This window comes from Brassica oleracea, chromosome C3 (assembly GCF_000695525.1).
Source record: "Brassica oleracea var. oleracea cultivar TO1000 chromosome C3, BOL, whole genome shotgun sequence".
NCBI classification, from domain to species: Eukaryota; Viridiplantae; Streptophyta; class Magnoliopsida; order Brassicales; family Brassicaceae; genus Brassica; species Brassica oleracea.
The window spans coordinates 13082417-13108377 of NC_027750.1; the positions used below are offsets into that span (position 1 = coordinate 13082417).

Here is a 25961-nt window from a genome sequence, read left to right on the forward strand (position 1 = left end):
TTTCCTCGTAAGTTATTTCCTCGTAAAAATCATGCTAATCTTACGACGAATTTGCGAAGAAACACATTTTTCTCGGAATAACCACGTCAACTTACGACGATTTTACGAGGAATCGCTTTACTCGGTATTTTACAAGGCCATTACGAGGAAACTTTATTTCCTCGCAATTTCATCGTTAAGTCAACTAATTTCACGAGGATTAGTTTTCCTCGTTAAATTTCTTTGCTAAAACTGTGTTTTCTTGTAGTGATAACATATATTTTTGTTATATATAGTTCTTAAAAATTACTCCCTCCACTCTATGAAAAATGAAAATTTAAAATCTTCACATTTTAAAATAAATTTGTTTTTTTTTTGAAATTTTATAATTTTAAAGAGTTAAAATTTTACGTAGTGATTATTTTAATTAGTATAAATAAAGTAGGTCAATAATTTATTGAAAATCTATTCTCTAATAAAAATCTTTTAAACATTTATATTTGTGGAACAAATTAAGAGAATATTCTCATTTCATATTGGGATATGAGTTTAGAATTGGTAAGCATCTACGCGACGTTGGACCTTTACTTCTCCACCAAAAAAAAGTCAAAGGTAACATGTAAATAAATTTTTTAGTAAAAAAAAAAAAAAAAAAAACATGTAAATAAATTTTCACAATTTGTTAGTAGGGAATTAAATACTGAACCATTTTTCGTTATCTTCAAATGTGTATATAACAAATGGGTGTCCTTTGATAAATGATTTGCCAACAAAGCTCTCTCCTTTCCTCATCATCACAGCTCAGCCTGACCCCAACTCTCTCTCTCTCTCAGGCTTCCGATCTCAGATCTCTGCGATCCGGTGAGATCTCTCTCTTCTTCCGAGGTAATGCCTAAAGTCTCTTACTTTCCCTCTCGAGGTGATGTTGCATGTCTCTTTGTGAGTTGAATTCTGGTGGGTTTTTGCGGATTCAGATTTGAGTCAATTGGTTTGGGTTGCTTGATGACTTAATTGGTCAGCGATTTGGATTATTAAATGTTGAATATGATTGATGATCGATCTGGGTTTAAGCTGAGATTTTTGATTATTTTTGTGACGTGATGCAAACATTTTGACATAAGTTGTGTTTTAAGTTGATGTTCTTGTCTGATTAAAGAAGCTGAATTGCGGACAAAGGTGTTTGCTTTTGTCTGATTTTAGTTCTATTGTGTTTTTGTGGATCTAAAACTCATTGGTCTTCCTCTCTAATTGCTGTATTACTTTCTTGTGTTGCCTCTATCGCTTTGGACCTTTCATTACATCTCAATCCACGTTCTCTGTTCTGTTTCACCTTCTTGTCTTCTTTAGTCAATTTGGATTCACACAATGTGGCTTTAGACTTGATTTACTCTCGGATCTTTTAGCTACCAACACCACATCCTTAAAGATCTAAAGTTGGCATTTACAGGAAAAAAAAGGAGTTTAGTAGAATCAAGATGAAGGCTCTCATTCTCGTTGGAGGGTTCGGGACTCGGTTGAGACCATTGACTCTCAGTTTCCCAAAGCCCCTTGTTGACTTCGCCAACAAACCCATGATCCTTCATCAGGTACTGTAATGATGTTCCGCTAGTTATCATTGTCTTCGTCTTTGTTATAAAACCAAAGCATGTGTTCTTTGTAGATAGAGGCGCTCAAGGCAGTTGGAGTTGATGAAGTGGTTCTGGCCATCAATTACCAACCAGAGGTGATGCTTAACTTCTTGAAAGACTTTGAGGCAAAGCTCGAAATCAAAATCACTTGCTCACAAGAGACTGAGCCTATGGGTACGGCTGGTCCTCTGGCTCTAGCTAGAGACAAACTGGTTGACGGATCTGGAGAGCCCTTCTTTGTCCTTAACAGTGATGTGATTAGTGAGTACCCACTCAAAGAGATGATTGAATTTCACAAAGCTCACGGTGGGGAAGCCTCCATTATGGTGACAAAGGTGAGATTATCGAACCTAACAATCTCTTGCAATGTTCTCAAAATTGGTCTAGGCGCCTAGGCCAGGCAGAAAATCGGCCATATAATTTCTTTAAAATCCATTTATGCACTTAAATTGGTTTAAAACGTTTTAAATTGGTTACAATTGGTTTAAATTCATCTAAATATGTTGAATTAAACAATAATATTAGTGCAAATCCACAAATTTGTCTAGTTTTTTTTTTCTGTCGAGTTTATTGTTTATTTTTGTATATGTTAAGTTATTAAAGTAATTTTATGATAAATCCAAAAACTAAAATATCTAATTTAAATGTATGATATATAAAAAACAAATCAACAATTTGTTAACGTCTAGTTTCTTTCTGCCTAGGCCTCGAATAATCTGCCTAATTGTTAGTCCTCTAGGAAGTCTAGTTACAGCCTACCAATTTCTTGAACATTGATCTCTTATTAAGTGATAAGTCATGTTTGTTAATCTAATTCTGACCTGTGTATATTGGTTTTACAGGTTGATGAACCGTCCAAGTATGGAGTTGTGGTCATGGATGAAACTACAGGAAAAGTGGAGAAGTTTGTGGAAAAGCCAAAACTGTTTGTAGGCAACAAGATCAACGCTGGGATATACCTTCTGAACCCATCTGTTCTCGACAAGATCGAGCTAAGACCGACATCGATCGAGAAAGAAACCTTCCCCAAGATTGCAGCAGCTCAAGGACTCTACGCGATGGTGTTACCAGGATTCTGGATGGACATCGGGCAACCCCGTGATTACATAACGGGCCTGAGACTCTACTTAGACTCTCTGAGAAAGAAATCTCCCGCCAAGCTAACCACTGGTGCACACCTTGTTGGTAACGTTCTGGTGGATGAAACCGCTAAGATTGGGGAAGGGTGTTTGATAGGACCAGACGTGGCCATTGGTCCAGGCTGCGTTGTTGAGTCAGGGGTGAGGCTTTCACGGTGCACGGTCATGCGTGGGGCGAGGATCAAGAAACATGCGTGTATCTCGAGCAGTATCATAGGATGGCACTCGACGGTTGGGCAGTGGGCTAGGATTGAGAACATGACGATCTTGGGGGAAGATGTTCATGTGTGTGATGAGATATACACCAATGGAGGAGTTGTTTTGCCACACAAGGAGATCAAATCCAACATCTTGAAGCCAGAGATAGTTATGTGATTATCTATGTTGGAACCTTTTTTTTTTATTTTTTTTGTGTATTTTTATCTGTCAAACTTTGTGCTTCTGTTATTCTTCTTTGGCTTTGAATAAAGTATAAACAAAAATGATGTATATCTATCTTGTTAGTCATTTGGTGTTTTGTCTCTATTTTTTTTGTAACTTATCAAAACAATTCTCAATTGAATATTATTCTTTTTCTTTTTTTTTAGTACTTAACTAGAGAGTGCAAGAGGGAACATGTTAAAAGTTGTAGTAAACATGTAGACTATTACCAAGAAGACTGGACTCAGCCTTGACTTTTGATGTATGGCTTTTCCGGATGAGTTACCATTTTGATGCTTTAACTGTGAATGAATACTAAAAGAAAACACTATACTAATGGGCAGAAAGGTTATGTATAGCGTTCTGTTGCTTTCCATTTCCTATTGCAGATGTTTGGACGAGAATCTGAAGAAGACATTCTACAAGTAATCAGATGGAGTAAAAGGTGATCTGCACTGAGTACATGTTAAAAAAGTGAAGCGCCCAAAGCGCCCAAAGCATGAACTTATATCCGTGTGGATGTCCAAAAACAATATGACTTACTTTCGTACAACAACAGATGTATCGAATTTGAAATGTGTTACATCCCAAACTCGCACTTGCGAGTGACAGACTGGATTAAAAATGATAAGAAGAAGTTTATGGAAGAGTGAATGGAAGATTAATTCTTTAAGTGCCTGAGAAAGTTTGAAATGTAAGAGCGAGACTCTTATGTTCACAATGCAAATCCAAAGATTCAGATAAAATGACAATTCAGAAAAAGATATAGGTAGCCTTACAACGAGTTTTTTATTTTTGGTTGGACAAGAGAAGCTAATAAAACATTCTTCATCTTACTTATGAGCAAGACCAAGTGGTAAACAGAAACTTATTTGTGGTGCAAACTCTAAACCCTAAATCAAAACCACATCACAAGGGAGGGTTTCGATAACAATAACAATAACAATAGGATATCAAATTAGCAGAGAGGAAACAAAAAGCTCATCCTCTCCTCTCTTCTCCTCTCTTCAAGTCTCAACACAAACGCACAAAGACAAAGTCTTCTATGTTTAGATGGGAATGTCTTGATGGGTGTAAGCAATCCCATTGTCTCCATCCACAACTTGTCCATTTCCTCTCAGTATCCTGTAACAACCGCAACCATTCACAATTACAAAACCATTTCACAATGAAAATTCATAGAAAGCTATGACACTAAAACTGTACCATCTTGTTGTAAGTAGTCCTTCGACTCCCACTGGACCACGAGCATGGATCCTGCCAGTGCTTATTCCCACCTCAGCACCAAGTCCAAATCGAAAACCATCAGAGAATCTTGTGCTTGCGTTGTGGAACACAGCAGCACTGTTCAATAACGCATATAGCTTAAAGTCAGTTACAAACATGATCAAAGTCTGAGATTGACTAAGCAAGTTCATGATTATGCATTTTACCTGTCCACTTGGCGAAGGAATAGCTCTGCAACTTCGGGATCCTCTGTCACAATGCAGTCTGTGTGTGCACTGCTCACAACAACATTACAAAACAAGACAAAAAGTGAACATTTCCAGCACGAGATGCAAAAGATTACAAACAAAAATGTCTGTTAAAGTTCGAGTATTTACCTCCCATGTCGGTGAATGTGATCAATAGCAGCATAGACGTCTTCTACAACTTCGACGGTGCAAGCCTTTGAACAATACTCATGATTGAACGTCGGTGTTTGTGGTATGTTCAGTATTTTACTTGCCTTTGGTCCACCATACAAAGTGACTCCTGCAGTTTAATATACCTCATGAGTATATTTAAGGTTACATGTATGATTCTAAATAAACAGTAACAACTATTCACTTACCATTGTTCTGTAGAACAAATATAAGATCATTGAGCACACCATTCTGCTCATGATCCTTATGCACAAGAAGCGTTTCCTGAAAAGACAGAGAAGATGTAATTAAAAATCCCACTGCATTACTGAAATCTTGAGGGAAGGTAGAAGCTCTCTTACCATCGCATTACAGGCTGCTGGATAATCCAACTTTGAATCAGAAACTATGCGCTTTGCCATGTCCACATTACATGCCTTGTCGACGTATACATGACAGATTCCATCTGGAAGTAAACAATTAAAGTCATCTAAGCACAATCCTACTAAAGAATTCTATGGAGAAAAAAAAAAAAAAAATCTGAAACCGTACCTGCATGACCTAGCACAGGGATTTTGGTAGTACTTTTTATCTGGGAAACAAGCTTGTTGCTTCCTCTTGGGATCACAAGATCAATAACATCATCAAGCTGTAGCACAAAATGAAAATGGTGGGTTCTAGTTTTGACAAAAGGTATAACGACTTGTTGCAGCTCCAAGTTTTGTAGATCTGTTTACCTTGAGCAGATCAGGAATCTCTTCCCTTGAAGTCACAAGTCCAATGAGTTTACCACCGACAGTCTCTGGAATTGCATCAGTGATCACCTAAAAAAATTTACCGGGAAATTAAGTTAATTAAAAGAGCTTTAAGTGTTAACTTTGAGGTAGCCATATAATGATAAAATCTGAGGAGGCTGTACCTTGTGTAAGATAGCATTTGATCGCCGGGCCTCCTTTCCACCCTTTAGAAGAAGACCGTTTCCACTACGGATGGCAAGTGAAGCTATCTGTTTGGTTTGTGAGTAAAGGAAAGCTTCAGCAAATTTCACATTTCTAAGAAGAGAAAGGACATTGACTCTCTTAACATACCTGGACAAGTGCATCAGGTCGGGACTCAAAAACAATCAGGAGTACGCCTAATGGTGATGAGGTCTTCTCTAAAACAAGACCATCTGCCACCTGTTAAAACCAATTATCACGACGAACAAATAGCATAAGCAACTAGTATATGTCACGAAGGAGGATCATATGATAATAGTTATCCTCTGAGTACCTCAGTTTTCTTTAAAACACGGCCGATTGGATCTTCCATATCGGCTAGCTTGCGAACCGAAGCTGCAAGGCTCGAGATCTATCAACCAAAACACAAGGAAGCATTAGAAGCACACAATCAAATCATAAAGAGAGGCACCACACCATGAATACTGGCTTACCTTGGCAGGTGTCATAACTAAGCGTGCCACCATTGACTCTTCTAATCCAGCTTCTTGTGCAGCAGCTACATCTAGTTCATTCTCAGCTCTGATTGTTTCCACATTTGCTTCAAGAGCATCGGCAACATTATACAGAATCTGCTTCCTATCTTCTGAAGATAAGGCCTGAAGCTTTCTGGAACTCTCCCTTGCAGCAACTGCCATGTCACGAGCAGTAGAGTCTGTGACCGGAGCCCATTGACAAGCATCTTGATGGAATAAGGTTCCAACACGGAGTCCTCTGAGGACTTTGTCTATGTTCTCAGTTGAAAACCCACTTCAAAAGCAAGGAAAAAGCATCAAGTTTGCATCCAAAACAAAAACAAGTTTAGATTGTGCCATGATGAGTGTAAGAGTGCCCACACCTGGTTATGATGACAGGGATCCCAGCATAAGCTGCATTAACCGCAGCTTTCACTTTTGCAGTCATGCCTCCTCTTCCTAGCCTTGACTTGTCGCCGAATGTAATCTCATCTTGATGTTTTTCCTTGATGAATGTGTGGATCAGCTTAGAGTCAGGATCACTTGGAGGACCAGTGTAGAGACCTTCGACATCGCTCAGAAGAATGAGAAGATCGGCTTTCAGTTCCAAAGCCAGTAGAGCAGCTAAGCTGTCGTTATCCCAGAAGATGCCAGATGAATCCTGCATATGTAGCTCAACATTAGACTACAAGATTCAAACATCTTAGAGGGAGTTCAAAAGGGACAGAAGATAGTGAACAAACCTGATAAGGAGCTCTTCTGGTGCTAATAGCATCATTCTCATTGAAAATTGGAATAACACTCAAATCAAGCATGGACTTGACAGTTTCACTAAGTTGCTTCCTGAAGTCCTTGTCTCTGAAACTACTGTCATTCACCAGAAGCTGAGCCGCCGTCACATCCAGCTGATCAAAAAGAAAACAAAGCCATCAATATCTGGAAATTTACACAAGAATCTACAAAAAATAAGACCATATAGAAGGAGAAGGATCTCACCTGGTCGAACATAGTCTCATAATAAGCCATAAGACTGCTTTGTCCAACACCAGCACAAGCCTTCCCATCAAGCTCACTCTGAGGCTTCTGTAGATCCGCAAAGCTGCAAACCCATAAAAAAAGAAACAAACTTTCACCTCAAAGAACAAAACAACATCTCACACATAAGCCAAATGGTCCCCATCACCCTTTTTGATTACTATTAAAGGGAGAAAATGGTTAAAAGTAGCAATTTTTTTCTTAACCTGCTGTTGATCATCTGTCTGTAACGAAGCCTTTGGCGGCCAAGCCCAACCGCACCAGACGTCACCAAAATCACCTCAAATCCATCCGAGTTCAACTCCGCAAGCTGACAGAATTAAAGGTGCAATTTTTACATTTATATATATATATATATATATATATATATTCACATGTCTTTCATGAAACATTTTAGGTTAATGACAATAAATAAATTAAAAGAAAACCTGTTCACAGAGAGCTCCTAAGCGACCAAGAGCCAATCTTCCACCTTTCCCAGTTACAACAGCTGTTCCAACCTTTTTATATATTTACCACAAAACAAAAAAAATTTAAAAAAAAATTAATTATCAGAAATAAATGTTTTTTGAATATTCTGATTCGTCTTTCAGAAGATCAAGGCTTATGTTTTCCGATAGCCAAATCTAAATATGAAAAATGCAGACGAAACATTGATAGAGAGAAAGATGATGACAATACTACCTTAACGACGATGCGTTTGACGTCTTTGGCGAAAGCGCGTGAACGATCTGTCTCCTCCATTGTAACGCCTTACCCTAAACCTTTTCCTCTCTCGGGAGCGAGTTAACTCAGTTGGTAATCGTCAGTGACCTCGTTAAGGTCTGTTGCGGCAAGTGTGGAGATTAATGAGGGAGAGATGAAGGGTTTTTATAATAAAACACAACAACTGCACCCAGAGAGTCAGATCCTGCTACCAAACCACGAGGCGCCACGTATGGTGTAAGGGTATATTTGGAATGTTGGATTCTGATTAATGAAGTGGCGGGTATTGATTGGGTGGTGTATGGTAAAGATGTTAGGGTGCGTTGTATGAGATAGTTTACTGGGCTCCGGACCTAGCGAGATAACGAAAAATCGTAGAGTACTCGAAGATTATGCAGGGCCTAGTTTTAAATACAATTTAATATATTTATAATATATTTAGCTAATTTTAAACATGATAATACAAGTTTATAGACATAATTATATAATTTTAAACAGTCTCTTTTTGATTCGTAAATGGTGGGTTTGGTACAAAAAAAAATCCTAAATGTAGTATGTATGTGTTTGTTTTGGTTTTGATAGCTAATTGTAATTATTTAATAATGAATAATTACACAAAATCTGTCAATAATGAGTAAAAAATAATCAACAGTGTTTTAACTTGCACATACGAAAAAAAACTTAGACGGTCAACGCGAGATTATGCGGGAATTAGGCGGTCAACGCGGGTCAACACCTAGCTACACCGATTTGGGCATAATCGCCGCGGTCAACCTCCGAACAGCGCATAGGCGGCTAGGCGTCCGCGTTTTCGAACAGGGGGATTCGTAGTTATTTTTAGGCATGGGCGTTCGGGGTCCCATTCGGGTTTCGGTTTTATCCTTTCGGGTTTTGGTTTTTCGGGTTTATCAAAATCAGCTCCATTCGGGTTATATAAAAGTTCGGTTCGGGACCGGTTCGGGTTCTATCGGGTTCGGGTCAGGGTTAGTAAATCTTCAAAGAACCGGTATAACCCATTATACTTTCGGGTTCGGGTCACAATCGGTTCTTCGGTTTAAAAATACCTGATTTGTACCTATTTTGTAACTAAAACATAAATGAAATCGGTTCTTTGGATTTAAAATAGATGACTTGTACATATTTTAATAGCCAAAACATAAGTAAAATCAATTCAAAAATAAGAAAAAAACATCAAACGTGGTCATTCAAAATCAAACGAAAGATAAACATAATTAGTGATAGAAAGAAAACAAGATAAATGAAATCATAAAACAAAACTAAGTTCTCATGAAATGAGAAACATTATTCAGCGAAAACAAAACCAAAATCTACAAACTTCAGGCTTCAACCGCCATATTTCACCATCAACCTTCATGTAATAGATAATTATTTTAGAAGTTCAATAATATCTTAAAGTATTTTGGATACAAAATTAAGAATTACGATCATATTTGGTAGAAGTTTTTTTTTTGTGATTTTAAATGTTTCGGGTTCTATCGGATATCCATTTAGGTCCTGGTTCGGTTCGGATAATACTCATAACCCAAAATACCAAAAAACAAGATCCATTCGGTATTTATGTCGGGTTTGGATCGGTTCGGATTCATTTTTATCGGATTGGGTTCGGTTCGGATTTTCGGGTTCGATTTATTTGCCCAGTCCTAGTTATTTTGGGTAATTATTAACAACACAAATGTAAACAGAGTTTTTTTTTATTTAAATGTAAATCCGATATAATCGAATAAAATTGTTTTTTGAAGCTGACAAAAAAATTGTTTATTGAAATAATTTGTTTACCAACCAAAACTTGGGCTAAACATATAAACAGTTGACGAAAAAAGATTGACGTATCTCTAGTTTGTATTATGCTAATTGCTAAGTATATATACATCGATTTATACACATTATTGAGTGCAGTGATAATGTTGTATCTTATTAAATCACCATAACTAATAGTATACGCTAATTCAAATTGGAAACTTTTTAAAAAAATATTCGTAACTGGAATTTTTTTTATTTCAGGACGGTTAATGTAACATACAAAACGTTTTTTTTTTTTTTTTTGACAAAAGGTTTTACAAAACGTTTCTTTCTTTTACCTATATAGAATTTTTTTTTTTTTGAACATTGGCTTACCTATATAGAAAATTGTAACGTACATTACAACGTCCTTGGTATATATACATATGAAGCTTAAGGTTACCAGTATGTGCTTTCTGTATGTTTAAAGTTACACTTGTGTGCTTTTTGTATGTACATATATATCTTTATATTATGCTGAAAAATTATGTTACCTTGATGCAAGTATACAGATTGTAAAATTTTAACAAAAAAAAAAATTGTATAGAAGATCATGCTTGTCTTTATACATAGCAAACTCATATGATTTCTTTTGACCTTTTTGTGAAGTTCTCTAACCTACGTAATCTCATTACTCTCTTGAAGTTTAGAATTTGTTTTTCTAAGTACAGTAACATCATATTATTATAGTGTGATAGTTAATTGTGTATATATGTTGTTTCTCACTGGGAATAAGACCGCTGCAAATGGTTAATTACTTTTCCTATATATCATCTATAACTTTATTCTATAATTTATTCAGAAATAGAGTAAAATGAGATTACTGCATAAATAGAATAATGACATTGTTTTATTTTTATTTCATTTTAAATAAAATATGTTGTAGGGTTGAAAATGGTCTAACAATCGTTGTACGACATAATAATTAAGTTATTTACCTGGTACTAACAAAGTTTGATTGTGTAATCCGTTTAAAATCGACTTATGAACTATAGGGTTGATTAGTTGACATAGACTTCTGTACTATATAGTTTTGCTGATTAAAAATATAAATTAGCTATTAATTAAAGGTTTGTCGTTTTTAAATGTTTTATATTTTTTATAATAAAGCCAAAAGATATTGAACAAAGCCAGAAGATGTTAAGAACTTAATATAATATAGGGGAAGGACGGGGAGCTATATTTTATATACTATTAGATCAAGTAAAAAGAGTGGCTAGATCCACAAAATTATATAAAACTATAAATTTAAAAAACTTAGAGGTCTTTTTTTTGTCAACTTGTAATTTTATTATTGGGAGAAAGACCAGAAGGGACAAAGCCCGATACAACATAAAACCGAAAGCCCAAAAGAACAACTGAGCCACTGTACAATATATCTTTGGGCCGTAAGCAAAGGAAAAACTGTTGAAGAAGAAATCCGACTCACCCCACCACGTGTCCGGTCGCCCGGCGACCAATGAACACGCGTCCTGACGAGAGCCTTCTATCTTCACCCGGAGCCAGCAAGGAGACACGACGGATCACCGTCGACGGCGAAGACGAACCCGAGACGAACCGTTCAACGCTAAAGCTAGAGCCGCGAAGTCAGATGTGGCAGATCTACGAATCGACGAAGAGATTAACCGCCTACAATCGATCTTCAAACCTCCGACTTACTTGCATGGAAGTACAAACGCCTTTATAGATCAATCTAAGCTTGAAGATGCAACAACCCAAACGATTGGGGATGAAGAAACCATCGGAGCATCAGATCGAGAAGCAGGAAAAGAAGAAAAACCCGGAATCGTAGATCGTGATATCGGGAGAACCCCGGAAGAGAGCCGGCGAAAGCGATGGTGAAGAAACCATCACCTCCCGGAGACAAAAGCCGGCGAAGACGGTGCTATGGAAGGCACCGCTTCCCAGAGGCAAAGCCGGACGTTCAGCGGAGGAGCTGATGCAATGCCGGAGTCCAAGACCGGTCGGGAACACTGAAACCGATACACCAAAACGACGGACTCTCTCTCCCACAAATCAACTCTTAACCTTCTGAAAGATGAAATTTGGTAAGAAGGTTAAAGGATTAGAGAGAAAATTCTCTCACTAAAGAGAGAGAGAGGTATATGACGCTTTATCTTTAAAAAAAAACTTAGAGGTCTAGTTTTTCAAGATAACGATGCATATCCATCAGGTTTCAGATATTTTATTTATCATCTTGAGATATCTCATTTGTTCTCGGAATCGTCACCATATTTTTCTACACAGAAAAAGTGATAAAATATGTTAATACCTAACAAAACAAATATATAGAATGTTACGATCTTCAGAGTTCAGATATTTGATTTTCAAGAAGAAAAAATCCCTTATATTGATTTGCCGGGTTAGTTTACTGGGCAAGGTTGACAGTATTGAGCTATATATCAATTATCAAAGCGTGGTGACGAAAGTAAAAGCTTTACTAGACTGATATGCATAAAAAGGTTGCGTTTTAGTAGTTGATGATTCATCGCATAAATGTTAAGAATTCGAATATTCCTGTATTTTGATGATTCATCATATTAATGTAAGTTAAGAATTCGAATATTCTTGTATCGATATCAATCATAATCATAAATTCATAATTGACCGTTGTGTACTAACTATGATAAAAATATATAAACCTTTAAATATTTGTTTGGATGTTGACCAAAAAAGTTTGAATATAGAAAATGAAAATGACTCATTTTGTTAAATATTTATGTGGTAAAAATTAAATATATATTAGCCAATCCAATATCAATAGATCTTTTTTTGGCCAAAGCCAATTTTTTATAGATCAATAGTCTAATATATATGATCATCTTTGTATGACAAAATAGATTATGGCCAATCCAATTTATGTAGACTAATATAATAATATATATGAGTGCTCTTATCGAGATTTTCCAGATCGTTCATATCATTGGCCCTTTAAAAAGCCAATGATCATTTCTGATGGATTCACATGAATCAAATATGATATTTCTAGTCTGCTGTGAAAAAAATATGTTGTATACCATGTACAACATTTGTAACTCGCACATGATGGGCTAAAAAATTACTTGGTAGATCATCAAGAATTAGCTTGAATGCATGCACATGAAACTGGAATAGTGAATGGACTTTCATTAAATGTGTAACAAATAAAACTGCTTCTTCTTCTTCTTAAAATTATTTCAAGTTGCGTTGGTTTCAATTAGAGGTGGGCATGGAGCGGATAGTATCATACTTTTCAGTATTTGTGATTAGCTTTGTAGATTGCGGATATCTAATTTTTTATTTGTTTTGCTTCGGAAAAATACATATATATGGTTTTCGGATATTCAGAAATTTATAGATATTTATGAATATTTACGGATATTTACGAATATCTCGTCCTCTTTATTCAATACGAGTAAATTCTTTAAAAAAAACTATACAATTTTTTTTAGGAAAACATCTTTTACATAATATAAAACAAAATTAAAGATTAGTGAAACTATATGTTCCATAAATATTTAAATTTAATTTATTTTAGGAAAATTGTAGTTTTTATAAAGATTTCATATTTATTTATTAATTTAATAATTTTATAAGTAATTTTATAAATGAAATTGTTAAAATTATATGTTTACAACTCTCTATTTAATTGTAGATATACTTCTATATAAAACGGAGCGGAGCTGATATCAACCCTGAAATTTTTAATATTTGTGATTTGATTCTTTCTTTTAACGGATATTTGATTCTTAATATTTGCTTTGCTCTGAAGACTTACAGATATCTGGATATTTCCGATCGAATCCAGACGAATAATGAATCAAATTAAAGTTAGCAGATAAAATGTTAAGCCCTAGTTTGAATAGCACTAAACTTAATAAATGCAATGAATGGTGCATGAGGCTTGGTCAAAGCCTCAAAAGCCATTGTTCCAACTTCCAAGTTCCAATACTGATAGTAGGGAGAGCGACCTCAGTTTTCCTCAGTTTTAATTTCTTTCAGTTTCTAATTTCTAGTAATATATATATATTTTTTTTCATATTCGGTCGTTGTGTTTCTCTTTATTTAATAATAGTGGAAGGAATGCACGTGGTTTGATGAGATTAGGGTCTCAGATGTCTGATCGTTTGTGAGGAATCATTGGTCCTATGTGCATGTGCCCTCTTTTTAGTCTTTACCACCAACTCCAATCGTGTAGTAGTATAACAGGATTTCATTTGTTTTTGTGTGTATTTAGTTGTTAGTATGTTATTTAAACTAATAATCTCATTTGTAACCAACGACATCATTTTCAGGGATAATTATAATTTATATTGACACACATATCTCAATTATGCATACACGCAGCAGCAGCACATATATATATGCATAAAATATTGTAAAGAAAGATGCTATTTTGATAGCTAGGTCTACAAAATGATAATGGAGTAGTAAGTGAGAATACATTTTATGTTGGGGAATCTGGATTCTTGAACGTGTACTCTTTGCTAGGTTATGGTCGGAAATGAAATTTTTATTTTATACATTTTAGGTAAATGATAAGAAGTGATGTTAATGTCTTTTGTCTAATGACTACCTTTTTTCTTTTGCATGATTCCACGTGTGTGTTTTCAATCTGTAGTAGGATTAGAATGAAATGTATTCCGATGAAATGATGGCCTCAACACAAAAGCAGCACACATATAGTAGGAACCTGTATTCTATGTGACCCATGCCAACCTTTGATAATTTAAAACACATACATAAAATATATAGCGTCATATATATTCGAACATGACGTTTACATGGCATGATATCACCTCAGAAATTTCGTCGGGTCTGTTCAAAAAGTTTAAATATACTAACTATATGTTGAATATTTATCTTGATAAGAATATATGTTACAGTCTTATTTTTGGTAAAATCCCGTTTTTTTAAGTCAGGAGAGGAAAGTAAAACACTTCTAAAACTAGGACACGTCGAGTTAGGGCACATGTAAAGTCCGAAATGAAGTAGATAGACAGGTTCCAAACTTGAAGACCCAATATTTACCAAAAACAAAAACTTCACGGCTTATAACTAGAGCTAGAGGCTCAAGCTTCTACTAGAAAAAAAAAACATTTAGCTAGCAATGCAAAGTGTTTGATAGAATTTGTGATAGATACATTGAATTCAAACCAAAGTAAATTTTTGTCATAGAGTTAAGTACAACAAACTTCTTTTCTTTTGCTTAAAGGCTTGCAACAAACTCATATTTAGAGAGTAAGGCTATAAAAAATTCTTGTTACAAACGTGTTTAGTTTTAGGATCACTCAAACGCTATAACTATTATATACTCCCTCCATTTTTTTATTAGATGTTATTTTAGGACTGTGCAAATTTTTTTTTTAAAAAATATCATTAGTTATCTAACTAACCAAAATTCAACTATTTAAAAAATAAACTGCAAAATATAAAAAGTCATATAACATAAAATTAATAAATCAACCAGTGGCGGTAGTCCAGTGGCGGTTGAGGGAAATAAAAACCCAATACGGCGAAACTCTGGTTCGATCCCCGCTGGCCACCCGAGCTGTCTTAAATGGTAAGAATACATGGATGTTGCAGACCTCGTGAGATTAGTTGGTTGACCTCAGTCGCCGGATCCCCACGGTTATCAAATTTTTTTAAATAAATTTACCATTAAAATTAAAATGTCATATAATTTGAAACTTTTTCCTAAACCGCTATCTATTAAAAAGTGGAGTAAGTATGATATTACATGATTATACTAACCAAAAGATGAAAAAATATGGTTATAAGTCCTCAATTTATTAGAAATATTATGTGTAAATTGAATCGTTTTATATAGTTATAACAAGCAAATTAATGCTGGTCAATTTTGTGTTAGAGCAAAACAAGAGCCAAACGGATTATTGTTTATATAAAAAAGTCTTCCAAAATGGGTCCAACCACTAATTATCTTATTCATTCACGCTTTCAAGTTTGGTTACATCACTCCCAGCTTTCAGCATATGATCAGATAACGCTTGAAACCATCGGTTTCTCTATACCAGTAGTCGCATATGTGTATATACACCAATAGTTAATCTATGGGATAGCCATATATAATAAGACATATACTCCAAGGGATAAAACGATGTGATAAAGGAACAGTCGATACTCACATAGTCACATGCCATGATGCCAGTGTAGTTGAAATTTGTGGACACGAGAATCCTAACAAAATAAGAAAATATGATCACCAATCCTAAACCCTTTGCCTCTTACGGAACCGGAAAGATGCACAACCCTAAACCCTTCATTTATTTACTGTTACAAAAGACTTATCACACTACTCAATATTAAAAAAATGTTGTGCTTCCTATAAAAAAAGAGAGGATGTTGTGCTGTGTCATTTATCCTATAAAAAAGAGAGGATGTTGTGCTGTCATTTATTTTAGTATGTGAAAAGGCATCGTTAGGCCAAAATAAGAACACATTTTTCTCTGTGGTCTTATAGATATTAGATAGATAAGATATTTCATTCGACCAACAAAAGAGAAGAAGAAAAGAATAAGATAAGGTGATGGGAGTATGTAAATGTCTTGTAGAACATATGCTACGTACACTTGGAGAAATTTAACTGGTGTGGTTGCATTAATCATTTTATTTTGCAGCCATTAATTGTAGAGCCATCACGAGTCACGAGCGTCCAAAGAGCCAAGTGCAATCACGTTATTTTTTATTTTACTTCGGTTGCACTAAGTAGCCTGAAATTACGTGAGAACCAAAAAGTTTTTATGAGTTTCTTGTACTATATAGTTAGATGTATATATAGTAATGTTTTTAATTTTAAAATATACAAATTAAATGTTTTTTTAACCTGTATGCATAAATCTTAAACGATGATTAAAATGAAACGAGAGAATAATAAAAAATTATCTCATCTTTTATCTTAAACAAAGACTACAAAAACTTATAGTATCCACAATATATTCACAAATGAAGTAAATGAATTTGGCTTTTGGTTTCTCAAAAGTATGTATGTGATGATAATACGCAGATAGAGGAAGAAAAGTTGAATCACCATATAATAATTTAGGTAAAATAAGTTATTTATTTAAAGATTGATAGAGACAATGATTGCCACTGGGGAAGATCGGTTTGTTCATATAATTGATATTGTTCTTTTTACAAACTTTTAAATATTATAGTTTACTTTTTGTTAATGGAGAGAGCTTGAAAATAACTAAGTATTCATTTTTGTTTGAGATGTCACAAACAACAAGTAACTCGGGAGGAAAACAAAAATGCTAAGAGAAGTATTTTGTTTGAGATGCCAAAACTAACGAGTAACTATGTAAAGTTGAAATAGACGGTAAAGACTAGGGGGTGGGAATCTCCGTTTAAGTTGGGATTTGGTTTGGGTTCAATTTAGTCTGGTTCCAAATTTTTTAAACTAAAACCAACAAAAATTAGTTTGGTTTGGATTGTGTTTGTTTTGGTTTAGCTCAGTTGAAATCGGTTTAATCTATTATCGGGTTAGTTAATCGAATTGATTTTAGTTTTGTTTCTACTTCGTTTTAAAAAATAAAATTTATAAAACATAAAACAAATAGTCATTATTCACTTAATCATTAACTTATTAATATTTAAATGTCAAAAAACTTGACAAAAAAGTGAATCAATAACTTTAAATCATTATCTTCAAACATAATTTAACGTCATTATAGTAGCTTTTTATAGTGTAGGAAAATTATGTTTTTAAAATTTTATTATTTATTGGGTTTCTTATATTTATTTTTGAAGTAAAGTGTATAAAATTATGTTTGGTTGTTTAGGTTAAATGGTTAACTATCTTAAAATTTTATATTATTATTATATATAATTAATCTATCTAAATAGATTTCTATTTTTTTGGTTCGGTTCAGTTTAAACCCGAACTAAATCACACAGTTTGGACTGACAAAACTATAACCAAATGGTTAGACGAAGAATTAGAGTCATATTCTTAACAACAAACGTTTCTTGAGGAGTCAGTGCTGTTTAACTAAAGAGAAACGTTGGTTACAACCATCTAGAGTTAGTGTTAGGTACTAGAAAACAAGTTAGTATTAGGTACAGTTCACATGCTTTGTACTGAAAATGTTTTTTTTTTTAAATAGCCATTCTGATATCTGGCAGATAAAAATCAACCATTAAAAAAAAAACTAAGATAATTCAACTCACCAAACAAACAAGAAACTAAGCCAGTCAAAACGAATCCCAATGATTCAGTACAGTGTATATGTTACTCTGTGGGTTTTGTTCTTTTGTAATGACAAATTCATTGTTCTACCACAGCACATCAAAATCTAAAACGTTTTTTTTTACATACATTATATATGTTTCCTCGTGTGTTGTGGAGATTAAGGAAAGAACCAGACTTTGATGAAGATAGAAAGAACCATTTGCAGACCAAACGCTACAGCCAATACAACGGTCAGATCATTGCTCGCCTCAAGGTAAGACCGTAGATTCAGGGCAACAAAGCATGATGATGCGCCACCAGCTAAGAGTATGATCACCCATCTCAGAAACTCCACCGGAATAAGCAATGGAAGCTGCAAAGAAGAATGATCAATGACTATTAGGTTGATTCTAAGTCACGGTACATATTGTCATTGAGAACTAAGCTAAGACAGAAGTGTTGCGGATACAGGAGACAGAAACTTACAGTGGTTGGAATGAAAACGAAGAGAGAGTATCCCCAGAGGCACCAGAATCTTAGAAGATCAGCTCTGGATCCCATATACCGGAGTGAGAAGTAAAACGCCACTGGCACAATGATTGCATAGCCAAAGATTAAAGATGCTGCCAAGTTTATATAGTTCACATCAAAGACCCAAGGAGCTTCACTGTCGGTTCGTTTCTTCACGAGGTACGTGGCACAGTTTCCGAGAGAGGAAAGCACAAACACAAGCGTGGTGCAGATCCAGACAAGACCATACCTAAAAGAGAGAGGTGAACCCCACACAGACGAGTCATTTATCTGGAAACTTGTTCAAGACCAACCTTTTAACTAGTTTTTAGAGGATAACATGTTTCCTATGTTGCAGACTATGAAATAGATAGAAGCTTAAATATAATGCGAGGAACTGTTTTAACAAGCTATAGCATATGAAAACTGGATCTAGAATCCTAGATGCAGCCATGCAGGCGTAAGTCTATAGTACCTAAGCTCAGATGGAATATTCAAGCAGCAAAGGTATAATCCCACAAACCTATGACATATGAATTTTACTAGTGAGAAATTTAATGTGCTATCGGAAAAGATAACACTTAACATGGTAACAAAACAACAGGCTGAAGAAGTAGTGGAGTTATTAAGGAAATATCATTGGTAGATGCCAGAGAATTCTATATCAGAGCAAGAGTAATTACCAACAAGAGTCACAGAAGAAATGGTATTGAAAGACTTACAAATCAGGATTGGCATCAATCTTGCTGAAAAAATCACCACTGGTGGGGTACAAGGAACTCATCAGTCTGTTCAAAACAACGTCTGTGTCCACGTTGAAGTACTGGGCGTATGAGTAGACGTTAAAGTATCCCTTCCAGTTGTTTGATGGCTGCTGTTCAGGTCCTTCTACAAGACAGAACAAAGTACTTTATCTAGGATCTGGACTCGCAGAAGTATTCTTTCAACAATGACGAAAAGCTAGACGTTACTTCGAATACAAAACAAGCTCTTACCACTTATTTGATTTATGGTGACTACTGATAAACAAGTCATTGAGAAAGAAAAAAAAGGAGCATATGTATACATACCAGTTGGGCTCTCAAGAGTTTGATAACCCTTTGAATTGTTTCCTTGATGTGGTGGAAATATCTGCATGTTTGCAGAAGGACCTGCAGGAGCAGTAACCAAGCAACATTCAAACTCTTTCACTACTGCAAAAAAAAAAGAAGCTAGCTTCTAGCAAAAGAACATACCTTCGTTTACGCTTGCTATATGCACATTCGTGCTTTTCTTGTCGTCCTCGCTGATCACAGCCTTCAAAGTAGATGTTTTTTTTGTATTAGAAAGGATATGATAGTGAATACAATCACTCAAAACATGTTATCTCAATCCAATCATGCAAACCCAAAAGACAACAACTTTTCAGAAAAGGAAAGTTCTTTATCCTAATCAGACACAATCCCATTTGAACGATTCTAAAAATTGGAGAACCAATCGATGTGTGTTTGCTAGACTTACGGGAACTGAACCAAGCAAATGGCTCGTCTGTAGATTAGAGAACGACTCATCCATCGAAGCTTAGTGATCGAAAGAGCGATTCTTTATCTCACCCACAAGAACGATAAGATCGGAAGAAGAAAGATCGGGCCTTTCTCTGAGTTTTGTGAGGTTTCTTAGTTTGCTTTCTCCGTCGTCGTCGTCCTGGAAAGCTATTGCGAAAGGAAGCGAGAGAGAATGATCCACGCGCGCCTTTTTCAGTAATTGAGGTGCACGCACCGTTTACACGTGACATGGGCCCATAGATTCACAAGTTTTCACACGGCCCATAATGGAATTTTTAAATTTTAATCCAAATGGATCCGACCCGAATAAACCGACCCTTAGGTCCGAGTAGCGTCGCCTGAATCATCAATCAATCCACACAATAATGTGTTCTAAGACCTGATATTTTGATCCGAACCAAACCAAATTCAATTTTTGATTTGTGAATTGAATAAAATTCAGTTATAAGCTTGATCTAGCTCTGGCCGTTTGAATACCGAACCAAACCAAACCGTTTTTGTGCGAATCGATATAACCAAAAAAAAAACAGAATAATCTGAACCAACTAACCGTTCGAACCGAACCAGGAGGCCTTTTCCCTCCCGAAGAAAAGCCAAACAGATTCGTATCCATCTTCTCCGTGTTTGGGTGAGGGAGAAGATGGATACGAATCGACAAATCAATGGTTACGCCTCCGCCGCGAGATCCATGTCTCTTCCGAAGCAGCCTCATTACAATAGCAAGCCTGTTCAGGTCTTCCCTTACTTTCTCCTTCCTCCTAATTATTCTTTTTCTTTTTGGGTTTTGCTACTCGTCTATAGCTCTTGCATATATGTCTACAAGCATCCTCGGTGTCTCAGTGTACAAAAAGTTTCAATCTTTTTATTTATTTCTTAATGGGTAGCATATGTAACAATGTATTAGTGGTGAAAGTTTGTATTTTGTTGTTCCAATCACTTTGCTCTAACCTGTTCACATTTCAAGTGAAAATTAAGATGATGACTGTGTTGGCTAAGTGAGTAATACTATAGAGCTTAGAATTTTTATGAGTATATTCAGAATTGTTGCTTACTACTTACAGGAGGCGTTGAGGCATTTAGCATCTATCAACCTCAGGGAGTTGTGTAATGAGGCCAAGGCTGAGCATTGTCGTGCAACCAGAAACTTAGCCCTCTGTGGGAGATCTGTGCGCTACGCGTTAATCCCGTGTGGACACGCCTCCTTGTGCAAAGAGTGTTGTCCGAAGGTTGATGTTTGTCCAATCTGTCGATGCCGACTACCAAGAACTGGGGATAAACTTCGGCTTCGTCTTTATCACGAGTGTGTTGAGGCTGGTCTAATCTCTCCAGATCATGAAGATGAACATCAGCTGTGAGCTGATGTTCGCCTTTGTTCTCTGTTCGACGTTGCCATGAACAACAATTTGATATCTGTGGTGTGCCGTTGTATCCTTTCTGTTGCATTTATGCTCGCTGTCACATAGATTTGTTGTTTCATTTACATCTGTTACCACGAATCTCCATATGATTAGGGATAATGTAGTTAGAGCTGTGTATATATACGGGGAGATTTATACTGATAGGTTCATGTACTTTTAGGTAGCTCTTGTTCCCTGCCTGGACAAAATATTAATAGTGTTTTTATCATTCTCTATATCTTTGATCTATAATTGATATATCTTTGACAGAGAATTAATAGATATCACCGATGTTTGTATGGACGAGACTGCTGTATCTAGTGACCCGGTCATTGCTTTTTTGCTGGATGAAGTTGTTGTCAAAGATTGGGTCAAGCGTACATTCAGGAACATCTTAGCTGTGCTTCGAGAAATTTGTATCCTTTTAGCTGTTAGAATATTTATGTTTCTGAAGCCAGTATATGTATCTTTAATATTGGCTCTCAGATAGTCTTGAAACGAAAGGGATGCAAGCTTGGTTAGATAGCCTTCTCAAGTATTCGAAACAAGTTGCTGGGATATTTAGTGTGCTTGAAGTTATGGAATCAGCTTTTAAGGGCTCTGTTTCACCTCAGCTTCAAGAGGTGCAGAAGCTTAGGGAGAACATTGGAAAAACAAAGCAGGTCAGCTAAGATTTTCTATTTCCATTTACATCCAATCAGCTTTTCAAAAGTATGCCTAAATTACTATTATTACTTATTTTCCTACACGGCTTGCAATAATGTTAGTACTGCAAAAGAATTACATTTAGATTTATGAAAGACACGATATTAGTCTTACATCGTCGGCTTGTTTTTGGGGTTATTTAACCCTGTCTCTGACGAAGTGATATCACCATCTGGCTCCTGACCAAAGAGTGTTTTAACTACATCAGCTCTATTGTTTTTGGTGCAAGATCAACGAGTATATGGATCCTATTGTTTTTGTTTTTTTTTTCAGCATCTGGACATTATGATCTGGTGCATAAGACACAGGTTTCTGGAAGATGTGAGGTCTCGGTATTCTACTTTCACTTCGTGGAAGGCTCTGGTACTTGAAAGGAAATCAGACGCAATTAAGCGTGCATGGCCTGATGCCGTAGACCAGTCTTCAGATTGCAATGTACAGGGTGCTTCCCTTTTTATCGAGGATGCGTTACAAAATCTTGAAAGAGAGCCAGAGTACAGTCAAGACATAGGGGCAGACCTAGATGTTGGATGTTTGCAGAACGATGAGAGATCAATTCTTAGGTCCAAAATAGAGGGAATTTCAGGATCTTATCCATTTGAGAGTCTTAGAACTGCCGCTGACATTCTCTTTTTACAGGGCAGTTCAGATTTGGTTGTTGCGAAGCAAGCAATTGTATCCTTTTCACATTTATCTCTCATTTTGCTTTTAAATACTCATAATAAGTATACCTTCCCATGTTTTTTTTATTATTCGATGGTTTCCTTAACCAGGATATAGTTTCTTTATTACCTGTTTGATCAGCATTGGACTGCCCCTGAGAAATATTGGAAGCACATTATAGATGATTTTGCTGCTACCTTTGGCGTATCCAGACACTCGTTGCTGGAGTCTTTTGTATTTTATCTTCTCGATGATCCCTCAGAGGAGGCACTCCAGGTACCTTTTGACATTCCCAAGGGATAACATATTAGATATATGTATTATTGTGCAGATTTTTGTTATTTCCACCAAACATTTATTAACAGTTGTAGCTTTCCAAATTTTATATCAGGAAGCTTGTAGGACTCTTCCTGAAATATGTGGTCCAGAAACATATCCCAAGGTTGCACAAGTCCTGTTAGAAAGGGAAAACCCTGAAACAGTTCTTATGGTGTTGCGTTGGTCAGGTCGTGATGGGGTATCAGAACTGGTTTCAGTTGGTGAAGCTGTCACAGCAGTTCGTGTGAGAGTGGAATGTGGTATTCTGAGTGAAGCATTCACATACCAAAGGTCACTCTGCTTGAAAGTGAAGGAAAATAAATTGAAAAATGGAGCTGTGAAAGATGTCTGATGATGTAGACATCTGGGGCTGGACGGAGTGGATGGAGATACTTGTCAACGAGTTCTGCTGTCTATGTATTAGGAGAAACGTGGTTGATAGAATCATTGAGTTACCGTGGAATCCAGATGAAGAGAAATATCTGCACAGATGCCTATTGGATTCTGCAAGTGATGACCCCTCATCAGCTGTGGGTAGTCTTCTGGTTGTCTTCTATCTTCAAGTAAGTAATTGTAACTTCATTCTTAAATCAAGTTCACTTGAACAACATGTTGCCCGCGAGAGTAGCTTTAGAAAAGTCAAATACAACACTTGAACTTCCAGAGCTGTAAGCTATATATGTAGTTTAGAATATATGAAATTTATAGTAAGGGATTTATTAGCTCATCCAACTACATACATGTATGTTTTCTCGTATGTGCTATCTGGGCTATAATGTTCTTTTATAATTCGAGCTTAATGTAGTCTAACAACGAGGCAAAGTTAAGCACTACAACCGCTGCTTAATTTCTGGAAACTTTGTCTTTTGTATATTATTATCTATTTTTTTAACTGGAAACTACTGGTTGTTTGCATTGCTGCAGCGCTACCGTTACATCCAGGCATACCAAGTCGATCTTAAGCTCCAGAGTATTGCAGAGAGTTTCGTATCTGAAAATCGAATTGGGGAAGAAGTAATGTCCAGAATGCGATCACAGAGTCATTGGAGGAAAGAATTAGTTGTAAGTTATTGTTCCAGCCACCTTTCTTTGTACAAGTGTATCCTTCCTCTTGCGTTTTAGTGCTTAGTTAGCCTCATGATGCTTGCAGGATTGTCTGACATTTTTGAATCTTAAATATACTATCTGGAATGGTACTTGATATTTGGCTATTTGAACTATCCTGTGTTTCTGTTACTTTGAAACAAGATGAAGCCATAGATATACTTCCAGCGATTCAGCAGCAGCAAGTCAGATCTGGACAATTTTCTGAAGTGGAAGATACCTCTGAAGCAGCAAGAAACTCTGATCTTCCTGATGCGCAACAACCTGATATGATTTCCTCTCATACTAATTCCGTATTTCTCCAAAGGGCTAACGACGCTGGCGCTAGAGAGCCAGTGGCTAATAATGGCAGCACTCCTTTTCAACCCGGTCGTTTGATAGGAAACGCTTCCCATGGAAAGTTATTGACAACCGCAAATAGAGGACAAACGAGTGAAGCTAGAAGCATAACCAAGACTCTGAAATTCGGTGGTGAAGCGTCCACACCGTTCAAAGATCTTAACAGAGCTCGTGTGAACAGCCAGCTCAAAGGACAGAGCTCGTGTGAACACTCGTCCCGTGACTTTGTTGATTTGGATGATCCAATGGATTTGTCTTCAAGGTACATTTAATCTTCTCTTCTTTATAAACCATTGTGTTACCGTTTGGTTTGCATAAGAAGTGCGGTTCAATACTTATGTCCAATCCTGTTAATTTGTATATTCATGAATGGTAGCTTCAAGGACAACAACAATGTCTTGGCCACTGAGAGCAGAAATAACAGTGGGGGATTGAGGTGGCGTTCAGATGAAGCAAGCAATGAGGAAGATGAACTGAAGTGGGACATGGAACCAACTAGTTTCGGTTCCATGCCGGTTAAGGGAAGGAGGACGCGTAGATTCGCTGTAAGATGAAATCAAACACACACTTCACATAATCATTTATGTTAGTTAAGAATAGATAGAATGCAAGTGGTGTAAAGAGGGAGTGATGGTAGACTGAGTTTGTTCTCCTGATATTTTTTTGTGCGTGGGGAAAAATAATTTTGAGTTTTAAGTTTTTCTTCTTTGGTGTCCCTTTGTGGATTTTAATCTTTCAATGAGTATGAGCATGTTTATTTTCTTGCATTGAATGCAGTTAAATAAAGGGTGAATTTGCTATCTAGCCAAGATTGGAGTCAAAATTAAGTAAATAGCTTTGATTTTGACGCTATTAAATTGATAACATTTCATACACCTTTTATCTGGTTATGTCTTTATTTTTTCTAAGTTACCGGTGACAGTGGGACCAAGGATTAACGTTGACGAGAGCACATGTCCAAGAGAAATTGAGATTTAATATAGTCCACGTACGGATTAACTATTATAAGTAAGTGTTCTATTCCATTTATAAAAGTACTACGTCAGATAGAACAAACATAACATTTTCATACGAAACAAAATCATAAACCCTAAACCTAACCTGCACACCTAAATACTAAACTATAAACTCGAGTCTCTAAACCCAAACCCAAATGTTAAATTTCCTTTAGAGTTATAACATTTTAAAGAAAACAACAAAAAATAATAAATATATAAATTTTGAACTATTATTCTATACTATCTAACATTGAATGAATATTACTCTTGTAATTCAACCCCAACCCACCTCCAACCCTAAACCCAACACACCTCCAAGACTGAAATACTAAACCCTAAACTTGAATTCCTAAACCCAAATCTAAATGTAAAATATTTTAGATTAAATTAAAATATGAAAATAATATATAATATTTTGTACTATCACCT

General features: G+C 36.0%; 3 protein-coding genes and 1 pseudogene across 3 annotated transcripts; 2 read left to right on the forward strand and 2 right to left on the reverse strand.

Annotated features, from left to right (window-relative positions):
• The first annotated feature begins 664 nt into the window (after positions 1-664).
• LOC106336117 (mannose-1-phosphate guanylyltransferase 1-like) lies at positions 665-3271 on the forward strand. Its single transcript, XM_013774845.1, has 4 exons — positions 665-864; positions 1427-1565; positions 1640-1942; positions 2450-3271. The coding sequence occupies exons 2-4, from the start codon at positions 1455-1457 to the stop codon at positions 3119-3121; spliced, it is 1086 nt and encodes a 361-aa protein (XP_013630299.1). The 5' UTR covers positions 665-864; positions 1427-1454; the 3' UTR covers positions 3122-3271.
• A 644-nt stretch (positions 3272-3915) lies between these two features.
• LOC106328310 (delta-1-pyrroline-5-carboxylate synthase A-like) lies at positions 3916-8138 on the reverse strand. The gene is made up of 18 exons (XM_013766734.1): positions 7964-8138; positions 7708-7779; positions 7486-7589; positions 7241-7343; positions 6988-7149; positions 6628-6905; positions 6224-6539; positions 6064-6141; positions 5880-5969; positions 5711-5797; positions 5529-5615; positions 5344-5440; positions 5154-5257; positions 5001-5076; positions 4771-4921; positions 4600-4668; positions 4373-4510; positions 3916-4291 (listed from the first exon to the last, which is right to left on the reverse strand). The coding sequence occupies exons 1-18, from the start codon at positions 8021-8023 to the stop codon at positions 4216-4218; spliced, it is 2148 nt and encodes a 715-aa protein (XP_013622188.1). The 5' UTR covers positions 8024-8138; the 3' UTR covers positions 3916-4215.
• Positions 8139-17922: 9784 nt separating this feature from the next.
• On the reverse strand, positions 17923-20183 carry LOC106331492 (protein YIPF1 homolog). Its single transcript, XM_013769867.1, has 6 exons — positions 19965-20183; positions 19700-19760; positions 19535-19615; positions 19187-19352; positions 18441-18714; positions 17923-18327 (listed from the first exon to the last, which is right to left on the reverse strand). Exons 1-6 carry the CDS (start codon positions 20016-20018, stop codon positions 18133-18135), a joined length of 831 nt encoding a protein of 276 aa, XP_013625321.1. The 5' UTR covers positions 20019-20183; the 3' UTR covers positions 17923-18132.
• Positions 20184-20636: 453 nt separating this feature from the next.
• On the forward strand, positions 20637-25313 carry LOC106328774 (annotated as a pseudogene).
• Positions 25314-25961: the final 648 nt, after the last annotated feature.

Coding starts and splice junctions, on each gene's coding strand:
- LOC106336117 (XM_013774845.1), top strand. CDS start 1,455: ATGAAGGCTCTCATTCTCGTTGGAGGGTTCGGGACTCGGTTGAGACCA. Junction 1,566..1,639: donor AACCCATGATCCTTCATCAG/GTACTGTAATGA, acceptor TGTTCTTTGTAG/ATAGAGGCGCTCAAGGCAGT. Junction 1,943..2,449: donor CCTCCATTATGGTGACAAAG/GTGAGATTATCG, acceptor TTGGTTTTACAG/GTTGATGAACCGTCCAAGTA.
- LOC106328310 (XM_013766734.1), bottom strand. CDS start 8,023: ATGGAGGAGACAGATCGTTCACGCGCTTTCGCCAAAGACGTCAAACGC. Junction 7,150..7,240: donor ATGAGACTATGTTCGACCAG/GTGAGATCCTTC, acceptor CTTTTTGATCAG/CTGGATGTGACGGCGGCTCA. Junction 4,511..4,599: donor TTCCTTCGCCAAGTGGACAG/GTAAAATGCATA, acceptor GTTATTGAACAG/TGCTGCTGTGTTCCACAACG.
- LOC106331492 (XM_013769867.1), bottom strand. CDS start 20,018: ATGGATGAGTCGTTCTCTAATCTACAGACGAGCCATTTGCTTGGTTCA. Junction 19,616..19,699: donor TATAGCAAGCGTAAACGAAG/GTATGTTCTTTT, acceptor CTGCTCCTGCAG/GTCCTTCTGCAAACATGCAG. Junction 18,715..19,186: donor ATTGATGCCAATCCTGATTT/GTAAGTCTTTCA, acceptor TCTCTCTTTTAG/GTATGGTCTTGTCTGGATCT.